Source organism: Xiphophorus maculatus, chromosome 1, assembly GCF_002775205.1.
Source record: "Xiphophorus maculatus strain JP 163 A chromosome 1, X_maculatus-5.0-male, whole genome shotgun sequence".
Taxonomy (NCBI): domain Eukaryota; kingdom Metazoa; phylum Chordata; class Actinopteri; order Cyprinodontiformes; family Poeciliidae; genus Xiphophorus; species Xiphophorus maculatus.
The window spans coordinates 3,433,528-3,447,037 of NC_036443.1; the positions used below are offsets into that span (position 1 = coordinate 3,433,528).

The following is a 13,510-nucleotide window of genomic DNA, read 5'->3' on the forward strand; positions in this document are numbered from 1 at the left end:
TAAAATCAGTCTCATTGATTTTTTCATCAATGTACTAATATACAATATGTTACAACCATGTCTACATATTATACCTAATAGGTAAAGTCAAGGGTCTCTCACATTTGCCTTCACTGGTCCCTGGCTGCCCAAACTGTCCTCTTTCCATTTGTTCCTGTTTCAAACCACCTTCTGTGTTCTCAGATGACAGTTTAATGTCACAAAGTGATGCAGCAGTTTGATCTGATTTATGTTAGAAATAGAATCCAGTTTCCCATAATTCATGCTAAATGTATTGAGAAGTACACCATGCAAACGTCAAGGTCATTTTTGACAAATGTGTGGGTGTTTTTCAGTCAGTCATGATTTTGGGAAGTGAAAATACTTTTTCACTGTATCCACAATTACATCTCCACTCTTCCTGGGGACCATTTAAAGTCACTGGAAATATATATTTTTTGCTTTTATTTTAAGCTGAAGTAGGTTTGAGGACATCAAAACTTTGATGACTTGTGTACATTTTGATAGCATATGAAGCTCCTTTGTGTGAATGATTAAAATTCATGTCTGACCACCATGTGAATAGAGGATCTTGTACAAGCTTATTTGACCAAGTCAGCTCATGCAAAGAGAATTAATGCAAACAAAGAGCCTTGAAATAATCATACCTCCACATTTGGGTCTGGTCTCCTGTTTTTCCTCTTTTTCACCAGGAGCTTCAGTATGGACCGTGTGATGGAGCGCGTGATGGAACGCCACTACGACTTCGACCTGACGTACATCACCGAGAGGATCATTTCTGTCTTCTTCCCTCCGAAGCTGGAAGAGCAAAGATACCGGCTCAATCTGAAGGAAGTGGCCGCCATGCTCAAATCCAAACATCAGGACAAGTTTCTGGTGAGGAACACCGGCGAGTTGTTCAGACCCTTCATCTAGCAAATGTGGGGTCTGAACAAATGTTCAAGTTTATGCAGCTTGTTGTACAATAGAGTTTGGCATGTATGCTGCAGCTACAGCGGATAAAAAAATATATAGATAAGGACCACACATAGCAGCCCATATGAGGCAGGCCCTCAGCAGGCCCTCAGCAGGCCCTGAGCAGGCTCCAGTTGATCCAGGATGGTTCTCTGTTACACCCTCTCTTCTGTTCCAGCTCCTGAACCTCTCTGAAAGACGCCATGACATCACCCGACTAAACCCAAAGGTAGATGTCCTCTTCAAGTACTTCTCCAATAGTCCAACAATCGTCCGCATAATCGTCTCAATTCGCACTTTGTCGTTCCTCATGCTTCCACCATGCTACAGGTCCACGACTTTGGCTGGCCCGACCTCCATGCACCGCCGCTGGATAAGATCTGTGCCATATGTAAGGCCATGGAGAACTGGCTGACCTCTGACCCCCAGCACGTGGTGGTCCTACACTGCAAGGTCAGAGTTCAGGGGGGGCTTCTCTCAGACGGACATGCCAATGTTTCCCAGGCTCTTAACACAGATCCAGAAGGCTGATTTAGAGAGCTGGCTTCATACTGATTTGCTTTCACAGGAACTAATAAATCAACTGCATGTTGAAAGGCCGACTGAAGGTCACCGGAACGATGCATTTGTATAGACAACAACACATAGGGAGCGGCTTGAACTGAACAGAGAAAACACTGAAATAAAAATGTGAACATTTCTACGTCTGTGTACGCAGGTAGTTTAAACTCAGGATCATTTTCCTTTCATTTCCTTTAACTCTTAAATCTGGGGTAGGTAACTTTTTCAAAAAATATTTTTTACCTATTTGTTAAGACTGTCACCAACTTCTGACAGCATAATGTGAGGCAGATAATCTGTGAAAGAAAATCAAGCTCCTCCACCTTCTCCCAGCACTACTAATGCACTGTTGCTGATTAAAAAACAACCAATCAGAACCAGGAGGAGGGTCTTAGTGCTGTCGATCATGCTCGTCTATTCGCTGCTCATTGTGCTAATGTCAAAGAAACAACTTAGCGTTCAAGAAAACCCATTTATCCAGCATCATCTGTGGCCATGCTAAGTAACTGTGAGCAACCCATACATGAGCTTGATTGAGAGCGTTAAGAAGCCCCTCTGGCTTTAATTAGCTATTTCTGGCCAAGTTGTGTATTTCTGTAGTTAGCACTGAGAGAAGGCACTGGAGTTCAATTTTTCACAGATTATCTGTATGTCCCCATACTGCCATGACAAAGTGGCAGTTTTAACAAAAAACTTTTTTCAATAAAAGTTACATATCCCAGCTTTAAAAGGTTTGTTTGGACTTATTGAAGTGACGTTATTATCAAGAAAGATGTCATAAATCTACCGCAGAAGCTAATATCTGCAGTTTTCCCAGGCTACCAGTAGCCTGTCAAGTAGCATTGAAGCAACTGTGTTTCAGGTTCTGAAGCTGATTTTCTTTTGGATATTTAAAAACAAATATCCAAAAGAATATTTTTCTATATGCTTTATAGAAAAATTCTTGAATTGGCAAATTTTTCCCAAATAATTTGGAGTTACATTCCACAGAAACAATCTGTGAATAAGAGGCTGAAAGTTAGAGATAGAAATATGTTTGTGGATAGTAGCTGTTGCTTTGTTTGGCGCTTTGTTCCTATATAGAGTGATGAGCCTAATCAGCTGGTTGGACAATTGTTCAACCAGCTGGAGATCGCAGGAACATTACGTCTTTGAGTCAAAATCCACATCTTTCATGAAAGATTAAAGATGCAAACTGATGAGTCGCAGCTGATTAACATCGGAACGGTACACCTGCCAAGCTCAATCAGCACGACCCAACGCCAGGAGAAACTTCATCTGATTTAATGTCAGATTGGAACAAAATAATTGCTTTGCAGCTGTACATATGAAAAATTTGCAGATGAAGATATATGGTCGTTTTTGAAAATGAATACAGAAAGCTTGGGATGAGTCTGGGTCAGGCTTTAGAAAGGGCGTATTGGGGTAATTGTCCAGAGCCCCAATTTATATATACAAACAATCCTCAGTTATTTGAAAATGACGACATTACAGCAATTTTTTGGGAATAACATGGATCTACTGGTCAGGAGATGTAGTAAACCTACCAGGCATCAATTCATGTACAGGATTACCTACTGATGTATTGTAACTTGCATTATTAGAAGATTTTTGCTGTCATAGATAGGGCACCAAACTAGCCCAGCCCAGGGGCCCACTTTCTTATAATTCTGGCCCTGGGATGAGTGATTGAGTATATTACAAAGTTGGAAAGATTTTTGGAAGGTTTTCAGATTATGTATTATGAAAAATGACCTAGATAACAGTTCAGTTCTTGATCAAACCCTTGAAAAACGTTCCTGATTTCAGACCTGTGATATGGCTATGTGCCTTTACTTTTGTTCTCACAAAGCTTTAATACGGCTTAATCTCTGGTTGCTAATCCTGGTGTAAAAATGTTACATATGAAGTCAATTTGGATTAAACTAACTGGACATTGAACTTATCGTAGCCGGTTTTCCTCTAAAAAAAATAAAGAAATAAATCCTTGTCCTCAAAAGAACCAGTTCATTCTTGTGCTGACAACTGGGCTCCTGCAAGTTTTGTTATTTATTTATTTTTATTACTTGCTGATTTTGGTCCGAAGAACTGAAATGGTAAAAACCAGACAACTCCTGAGCCTTGCCGACTTTCCAGAACATTCCAGCTGCAGGAAATTATCTATCAGCTGCAGATCACGGCAGGGACGAAGAAAACTGAGTTACTGTCAATAAAACAAATATAAAAAGAAATAAGTTCTCCACCAAGAGAGAGGCACATAGCAAAATGAGCTTTAATTTGTGCTCATTGTGTTAAAGAGGCCCTTACACTGGTATCTGGAGGGGGTCCCAATTGGAATTTGGTAGCTGGAATGTTTTTGGAATGTGTCAGGAAGTGTGGAGCTCTTGCTGTGAAAAAGACACCGCAGGGAGCTTTTTAATTCCAGCTCAGCAGCCTTCGCACATTTCTCCATGTTGTAGTGTATCTGGTCTGCTCTCCTTTTTCTCTGCATCCTCAACTCTAAGAATGAAGGTCACACCTCGAATTTTCAGGGCCTATAAGCCGCTTCAGTCACGAGGAAGCTAAACCGCCCTCGGTCAGATCAGTTCATGATGATTTTTCACGTATTTCTCTCTCTTTTCTCCCCCAACAGGGCAACAAAGGTAAAACGGGCGTGATTATTGCAGCCTACATGCACTACAGCAAGATCTCTGCAGGGTGAGTGTGAGCGGAGAGGAGGCACAACATCACTGCTGAATTTCTGGTTACTTAAAATATCTATGCTTTAAGTCTACAGAATGTCAAAATATATAGGATTGAACTGTGTATATCTAGTTACAGTGTACCCTGGGACAATGACATATGATATGATATACAACTAAAGCAATAAGCATATTAAGAGGAAAATAAATACATTGAAAAAAGTTTGATACTCCAGTTGTATAAGTATGCACACCCTTAAACTGATGTATTGCTGAAGCACACTGATTCAGTTTCAGCATTCAGTCTTCTTTAAAATTAATCTGTCGGCATTCCGCATCATGATTTGGTAATATCGGATCATTCTACCTCTATCAGACTGTGAGAACATCTCAGTCAGAAAATCCAGTTAGAGAATTTTACAGACATAAATCAGATTCAACATAATCGATACTGTATAATATGTGCGTATGCACAAAAAGTAGGCGGCACGAGCCGGCATGTATAAAACTGAACATTACATAAATGTTTGCATAAACGTAAGCAAACTTTTTACCTGCCGTGAAAATGTGCGGCAAAAGTAGAATTTCTAGAGGAAAGGTGAGCAGGTATGCGCGTACACACAGTTTTATACATTTGAATTTATTTTGTGCGCTGCACTTTTCAAAATTTGTCTGCATGCCAATTATTTGTGTAAAAACGACGCACTCTTCTATACATGAAGCCCCATAAGACTGAAGAATCAAAAGGAATCATGAATATTTTTCATCAAAGCATTAAAGTGTTCAAATTAATGCAACCAGATTACTGTAGATAAATGTCATATTATTCTTATAAAACATTTTGAAATGATTCATCATAATCTTAGCATTTTAATGGGCGAATGTACACAATACATTTAAAAGACTTATTACAGATATTAATCTTTTGGGGGGTTTTCCTGTTGACTTTTTTTGTTATTTTGTTAAAGGGGAGTTATCATAAAGAAAACAAATTTTGAATGTTTTTTGTGCTTCCATTTGGGTCTCTGCTGATTCTGAAAATAGCCTGAAGTGCATCAAAAGAAAATCACCCTCACTGATTTTTGGCAATAAGTTCATGTTTTTTTGGTGTCTGATAAATGTGCCATTTCAAAAACCCTTTGAATGTAACGCCACAAATCAGCAGGTCCTTCACCTAGCAGCCCCAGCGAAGCTGAGCCTATTACCTAGCAACCAAAGCTGAGCTCCAGGGTGTTTGTTCAGCTAGTATCACCAATGTTGTTGACTTACTATCCATGTATTCTGCATTTTTGTTGGTTGTGCAGGAGGCTCTACTTCTGCTTGTCAAAGATGTATGATTGTATAATTATGCCTCTGTTTGCAGACATTTTCAAGTGCGATTGTAAAAACATCAAATTGGGGGAGGGGACGTGGCCAGCAGCTGCTTATTTGGACTTAAAGTGACAAGAGGACCTCAAACAACTTATTCTGAAAGGAGCTAAAAAACGCAGAAACCAGAATGAAATCTCATTATCTAAGAATGATTTTGTGCAAAAAATAGAATGAACATGTTTTGCATAGCCCCACAGACCTATCCTAACCTGTTTAAGGAAGAATAATAGGTCCCCTTTAATAAATTAAGTTTGTTGGATTACTTTTAGGAACAGTGGAAACCAGTTTATCCTGTGCTCTATGCCAGCTGTATCCGTTCCATGTACTTTTTGGAGCTCCATGATGGAAACCGTCAACTCAAAGCACTCACGTGTTTGTGTGTGTTTGTGTGTCTCTGTGTGTGCGTGTACATCTGTGTGCAGAGCGGACCAGGCTCTCAGTACTCTGGCCATGAGGAAGTTCTGTGAAGATAAGGTGTCCTCTTCCCTCCAGCCGTCCCAAAACAGGTAGTGGCCGCAGGATGATCTGAGAGGAAATAATAGGGAGGATGCAGTGGGGAGGGTGGATGATGGTGTCCAACATCATACGTCAAATTAATGAATGCATCCGATTGGCGGAAAAAGGAAAAGGAAACCACTTCTGGCCTTCAGTTTTTTGTTGGACTGCGGTATCTTTAGCTTGAAAAATATCCGAGAGGTTTTTTATTCATATTAATTGATGGGGTTCATTTTGTTTCTTCAACTTAAAGTTGGTTGTGTCATTTGACAATAATGTCATCACTATGTTATCTGTTTGTTTCTCTTATCCTCCTTAGGTTAGAAATACTAACCCTATAGCACTAATTATAAACAGGAGTTCTGCTAACAAACACAGTATTTTGGGGGAGTTATTGCTGAACCTGTAAAATGTGAACGTGAGGAGGGTTAGCTGAAATGCTAATCAAAAATTTTGCTCTGCAATTAGTGCATTAACTGACCACTTACAGCTAAAAAAATCTGTAAATCCATGCTAAAATCTTTCTAAGTAGAGAAAGCTAAAATATTCTCCTTTCTTGTGTTGAGCAGAATTTACGGCCCAACATTACTTTATTGCTTACATGACCAGATTTCAGACAAGCTTCAGCTGTCAGACACCATGACTTAAGAACACTTTGGTATTTAGATGAGTTCAATGACCACAAACTCCCCGTGATGGCAAAACAAGTCCATATATTCACAATCTTGGGGTGATACCACCAATGAATAATCTTCCCTTCTGTAGAATAGACTTCAAATTGCTTACAAATAGCTTTTTATCTCTTCCCAGTTTGACCGGCATCAATGATGGCTTCCCTAAAATCATTGCTGATGTCTTTCTGCCTTGGCATGGTTTTAACACACACACACACTTGCACACTCCAAACCTCTTGCTTTTAAAGAGGTTTTCACATAGACCAAAGTAGCCGATCATGGCTCCTCCTACTTTTCCTCCTAAATACATTGAAAGCAGGTTTTGACTGTGATAAAAGCAGCCGTTTCCTCATGTCTGTAGCCCAAAAACTGAGAAAACATTTAAACTAAGCCCAGGAATTTTTTCTCCTCTACCAAACATTTAAATACTGGTAACTACCTGGCAACAACAGTATGTGTTTTTTCCTTCTTCCTGATTCTTATGTCCACTTCTTTTTTCCAGGTATATCTATTACTTTGGAGGCCTTCTCTCTGGGGCGATAAAGATGAACAGCAGCCCTCTCTTCCTCCACCAAGTTCTTATCCCGTCGCTTCCCAACTTCCAGGGTGAAGGAGGTACATTTCTTCATTAGTATGGAGCCAAACTATTAAAAATAGATTCTTTTTGTTTCTTGAAACCCTGTTCAAATATCATGAACTGGGTTTCCCCCAGAAAACCTGCTACGCTTAGTGCTGTGGGGGTCTAGGGCAGTCCACTACTGGGCTATCGTCTCTTTATATTAAAAAATGTTTAAAGTTACAAAAATTTAGAGGTGCACAAGCAGGCATCATAATATAACGTGAGGCCAAGCGGCATTTTCAGGGATGATGCAATTGGGCATCCTTTGGCTCCCAGTTCGATGCGTAAACTACAAATCCAGCTTAATCCTTATTTTTGCTCACACTACTGGTGTACAAAAACCCTTTTTTAAAATAAACAAATGACACTTGGCCTGGTGGCCCGCCAGGCTTATACTACATTTGGGAAAATCCTGTATCAGACGGAACATCAGCAAAAAGCCTCAAAATCAGGGGAAATAAAAGCAGGAAATGTAGTGTAAGTTTTTTCGCTGCCAAAATAAAATGCTACATCATAATTTGAGCCTGTGATTCAGGACAAACAGGGAGAGACTTTGTTTTGATGACTGATGTCCTGAAGATCCTGATGTTTTTCTATGAAACTATGCTTCCAGGTTCAGTTGTAAGAAAATTCTTAACGGAACCAAGAGGTACCTCCTGTCACTGATCTGCTGTCCCTTCATATAAAGACACATCCTATAAGGGGATGTGATGTTTGTCTTGGCGTCGTCCCCTGACAGGCTTTCCCAGTGGAATTGCAGCAGTGTTTTCAATGCAGACGCCATAGACGGCTGAATTCGCTCTCTACCCACACACATGTCCGTCTGTTTGTCTTTAATCTGATGATCAGGTCCAGAAGGAGTGGATGGAAGTCAGCACATTCCTCCGTCCTGACGCTGACATTGCTCACAAAGTCTAAAATTATCTCTCCTCTTCCTAGGTTACCACCCCTTCTTGAAGATCTATCAGTCCATGCAGTTGGTCTACACTTCAGGCATATAGTGAGTCTGCCTTCCTCTTGAAAGGCCAACTGATAGACCAGATAAGCATTGGCATTTGACCAGTTTGTTCCAAAGTTAAGCAGTAAAAGTAGCATTGCGTACGCCGTCTTGTTTCTGAAGCCATTGTTGTTCACAGTGACCTTCAAGGCACTGGTGGGAGGCGACTGTGTGTGTCCATCGAACCGGCCTTGTTGCTCAAAGGTGACATCATGGTGAGTCGAATGTGAAGGAAATCCCACACTAAAGGTCTGCACTGCAAAAACAAGATCTTGTATCTTTGGTCTAGTTTCTAACGCAAATATCTTAGTACACTTGAAATAAGACAAAATGAATTTACAAGTAACTTTTGCAAGATATATGAGCTTGTTTTATGTCACAAATTCCTTAATATTGATGAAAAAATGTGGGATAAATCACACAGTTTGTCTGCAACACCTGACATAGAAAAATCAAAAAATATTATAACAAGAAATATTCTTTACATGAGGCAAAACTTTGACCTCTGGATTAACCTCTTTAACCTCAAACTGTTTCGCATTTTCTCCTGTCACAGCCACCAACCTGAGAGAATTTTATCAGACTCAAATTATTAACACCCCAACACGATTTAGGGTTTGAACTACTCTTTTCATTTTACTTGCATGTTGGTTGCATTTGGAATATTTTGGACCAACTTGAGTATTTTGGGATTTTTTTTTGTCTTGAGTTTTTTTGGTTATGTTTCCTGCCAGCTTTGCACATTTAAAGTTTTGCCCATTCTTTGCTAAATAGCTTAAGCTCCGTCTGATTGGATGGAGAGTTTCTCTCAGTTTTTATGTTTTGACAGATTCTCAGTGGATTCAGGTCTGAGTTTGTCTGGACCGTTTTAACACAATAATAATGCTTTGATTTAAACTAATTTTAGTTCTGGTCGCCATGTTTAGGTTGTTCTGCTGAACTGTGAACATTTTAGGAGGGTTTATTTTGCAGTTTTTAAGAGGTTTTCCTCCTGGATGCACCGTGATTCTTTCCTCAACACTGAGCAGCTTCCCTGTCCGCATAGAGCAAAGGTCAAACTCATGTTCAGTGCAGTCTACATCGAGATTATGAATTTCCTTAAAGAGCCGGTTGTGGCAGACTGTATTAATAAAACTACCTATTAAACAGTTTCAATAATATTGCTTATACTGATATTTAACATAATTTCACATTGATGTAATTTGGCACTATCCAAAAAAAATCTGATTTGACTAATAATATAACATTTAAGTGCACAACTCTTATCTTGTAGTTGTAATTTGTCCTTTAGGATGTTGAGGGCCACATAAACTCAAGGCCTCGAGGCCAAATGCCGTTTGACACCCTGTGTTGTAGAGGAAAAGTACGATGCTGTCAACATTTCACCATGGCGATGATGTGTTTATAGTGGTGTGCATTGTTAGGCAGTGGCACCCTGAGTAATTGTCTCCTTCTGCTGCCTCCTAACCAATCAAAATGCAGGAAATCATATGAATTCTGGAGCAGGTCAAAATGTAGTGAAGTTCTTCTCAAAACATGTAAAATTGTCTTTTTTTCCCAACCCATAAGCAAAGGGTTCCAGCTCCCCATTAACTGCACACACATGAGAGGAATAAAAATGTCTTTCAAAACTCAGCTGATGGGTAAATATATTTTTTTATCTGGTGCTCCTGTGCAACATCTCACCATCTGTTCTTTAGCCACCCTGGGCAAAAGCCACCAGTTAGGTTTCCAATCAGCAAAAATGTTCAGTTTTAGTCTCATTTGACCAGAAAACTCAGTGAGAGATAACATGCAAGTTTTATTTACTGATTTTGTTACATGTGAGGGAAAATGGTCACAAAGGATTTTTAGTTAGAACCAGAATAAAGACAACAAAATACAAATGCACATTGCAATTCAGATTTCATTTGGAAGAATTTTGGAAAAGCATGCTTAACAGAATGCATTAAAGCTTGTAGCTACAAAATTAGAATATGCGGAAAAGTTCAAGGGTTGTGGATACTTTTGCAAGGCCCTCTAGTTCAGATGGGGAAAAAGAGCAGCTTGTTAACCAGAAATCCTAATTTGTCTGTGTGTGCAGTCTGACATTTCAAAAGTGTAGGTGTCACTCTTCAGGGAATACAAGGCCTCCCATTAACTCCACAGGCCTGCAATTATCCCACATCTGCTCCAAAACTCCATTGCTTCCCTCACCTTCTGCTGCCCCCTTCAGGTGAAATGCTACCACAGGCGGGCCCACAGTGCCGACAGAGACACGGTGTTCAGGCTGCAGTTCCACACCTGCACCATCCATGGATCCCAGCTCTGGTTTGGAAAGGGGGAACTGGATGAAGCTTTCACTGGTGAGTTTATTCAGTTGGGTAGATGCAGCTGGCAGGAGTTAAGGAACCAAAGGTCACAGACATGAAGAGTGAGGATTTGGGTTTATGAGTTGTGTTTTATTATGTACTTTTTCTAATCCGTTCGCGATTGGAGGAGAGGTTTTCTTGCAAAGTCATCTTAATGAATAGCTGACCAGTTGTTTTGGTTTTTTTCCCCAAGGTTTCTTCTTGGGATTTGGCTACTTTTTTTTTTTTTACCGTTTTCTTTTGCTTTGTTACTAGAATTATTCATAATTAAAGGCAGACTTTAAAAAAAAAAACGAACATGCCAGATACATACACATATATATATGGAGTATGCTATTTTTGATATCTGAACAGTATCTTAAATAATAATTTTGCCCATACTCTATAATATGATTTCCTTACATAGATTTGAACATGCTAAACATTTACAACAGTTAACTGCATTTTATTAACGTGCAGAAGTCCCGACCCTGAACCTTTCTATTGTGTTTCTGGTATGCACAATAGAAAGGCATAAATCTGTCGCTTGTGCATAAATCTGATGCACAAGCCACATCCGCAAACAGCAGCAATGGACGATGAAGCTGCTCCTCTCAGCCCACTGGGGGTTCAGTTTTGTTTAGAAACAAAACAATCTGATGGGATACTGGAAAAGACTATTGTGTTCAAGTTGTGCTAAAAGGAATTACCCCATCAGCAAAGCTATTGAAGCCTAAAATAGCATGTCAATGCTAAACATGTTGCAGCATGGATGTCCCTAATGCTAATGTCAGCGTCCACAGTCCCCTAAAGTTATGAACGCCTTCATTTCTAAAGTGTCATGAATGATCAGGGGTTCCTGAAACACTGAAAAGCTGAGTGGGTAGAGTAACACTTTGAACCACTTAGATTGCTGAATAACCTGAATAGCAGATAAAAGACAATAAATGTCTGTTTTTGAGCTCATATAACTATTTATGCAATGATTTAGCAACAAAAGGGGATTTGAATTGAAAGTGTAGCTTCTTTTTTCGATATATAGTTTTTGATCAGAATTTGATTAATTACAGATCCTGCAATTAACTTGATTAAAAAGTGTAACAAGTCCCACCACTAACATATGTATTTCTATGTATTTATTTATTAGATTGTTCATTTAGGTCTTGATTGAAACCCTGTTGTGTATGCCTTTGTATGAACTGAACATGATTGTCTGAGCATTATGCAGGGTGGGGCCATGGCCTCCCCCTGCTCAGCCTTTGCACATGTCAGCAAAGCAAAGCCTGTCACTTTGCTGTTGTTGCCCCTGAATTTCCCTACTGCAGAACTATGATGTTGCTGTTTCCAATATGAATTAAATAAAGTTTACATTTCATTTTCACAGAGAATGTTTTTTAGCAGCAGCTATAAAACCGTATTACTATGAAGAAATGTTCTTCATTTGTGTTATTGAAGTGCAGTCCCTTTATATCTTATAAAATGTTGCAAGGAAAATGGTATTTTCCCCCAAATACCTCATTTATTTGGGTTCTGTTACGGTATATCGTCATCTCTGCACTGACTGACATAATAGCAGCCTTTGAAACTGGCATTGTGGGAATATATCTGCAGTGGTTTGGCCTCATGATACTGTGGTCAAATAAATCCTTAAATAGTAGTGGTTTAATCCCCATCTTGGAAGTAATAACAGTTCCCTGGTGTAGAGTACAGTGAGAATTAGATGTGATGATACACGGTTGGTGGACATGCATTACTTAAGTCTGTAATGAATGTGTTTCTTACTTCAGCTCTTCCTCAGTTTCACTTTCTCTGAAATAACAGACTGCATGTTTGTAGGAACAGTGTGGTTTTTATTCCTTAGATGAGATGAAGCATTAAAGTGTGTGATTATCGGTCACGCACCTCTATATACATCTGTGGAATAAGTGTTGGAGCTTTCGAGGGTTTTCCAGCATGCTAAATAACCATTTCCCTTTTATATATATCTAAATATATATAATAAAATCATTTATTTCCAGAAACCGATTGGCTTTTCTATAGCCAAGGATCTAGTTTCTATGACATTTTTCTTTTAAATGAGCATTTGAGCATTTCATCTTATCCCCAGATGAACGATTTCCATCCGATGCCACTGTAGAGTTTGTCTTCTCCTCAGGACCTGAGAGGGTCAAAGGTCAGTATGCCCAACTTCAGATTTTGCTCAAGTCTATTTCTGGACATTTATGTTATTCACTCATTCAAAGAAAGAAAGAATTGGAAACCCAATGTGTGCTTTTCCACAGGCCGTGAGTACCACAAAAACGACCCAGCTGTCATCGTCGACTACAACACTTCAGATCCGGTGGTTCGTTGGGACTCCTATGAGAACTTTAACCAGCGATATCAGGACAGCCTGGAGGGTAACTGGTGTCTTAATGCCCCATTTCTCAAATTTCGCCCACCCTAGACAATCAGAGGCACACAGTCATAAAATATCTAAAGTACAACAGGGCTGATAAGAGTTTAGTTCATCACACAACTTTAAGTAATACTGTTTACAGATAATGTGGTTATGTTGAGATCTTCATGCCTTGATCTTCAATGTGTGCTGAATCATTTCACATCCAAGAGTCAGTGCCTCTCCACTCAATTCTCATCTCTCTTCATCGCTGCTCCTACACCCTCTGGTTGTGAAATGCTTTGGGTTCCAACCTGAATGAGCAGGAGAGCTGAGAAGGATTTCTTGGTTTCCCTTCAGGGTTTTGTTAACCTCTGATTACCAAAAAACTGTGGGTGGATAGAAGGACATTACCACAATATTTAACTGAGCTGTCTCTTTTATTTTGTTT

The 13,510-nt window shown here is 39.5% G+C and overlaps 1 protein-coding gene across 5 annotated transcripts in view; it reads left to right on the plus strand.

Annotated features, from left to right (window-relative positions):
• Nucleotides 1–13,510, plus strand: part of tns2 (tensin 2) — a 68,856-nt gene that overhangs the window by 45,537 nt on the left and 9,809 nt on the right. For all 5 annotated transcript variants that reach the window (XM_023349492.1, XM_023349595.1, XM_023349548.1 and 2 more), the window contains exons 7-17: nucleotides 693–876; nucleotides 1,133–1,183; nucleotides 1,285–1,407; nucleotides 4,148–4,212; nucleotides 5,990–6,073; nucleotides 7,239–7,351; nucleotides 8,295–8,355; nucleotides 8,492–8,567; nucleotides 10,568–10,697; nucleotides 12,790–12,855; nucleotides 12,965–13,081. In XM_023349492.1, coding sequence (XP_023205260.1) covers nucleotides 693–876; nucleotides 1,133–1,183; nucleotides 1,285–1,407; nucleotides 4,148–4,212; nucleotides 5,990–6,073; nucleotides 7,239–7,351; nucleotides 8,295–8,355; nucleotides 8,492–8,567; nucleotides 10,568–10,697; nucleotides 12,790–12,855; nucleotides 12,965–13,081 — 1,070 coding nt within the window. The remainder of the gene's footprint in view (nucleotides 1–692; nucleotides 877–1,132; nucleotides 1,184–1,284; nucleotides 1,408–4,147; nucleotides 4,213–5,989; nucleotides 6,074–7,238; nucleotides 7,352–8,294; nucleotides 8,356–8,491; nucleotides 8,568–10,567; nucleotides 10,698–12,789; nucleotides 12,856–12,964; nucleotides 13,082–13,510) is intronic.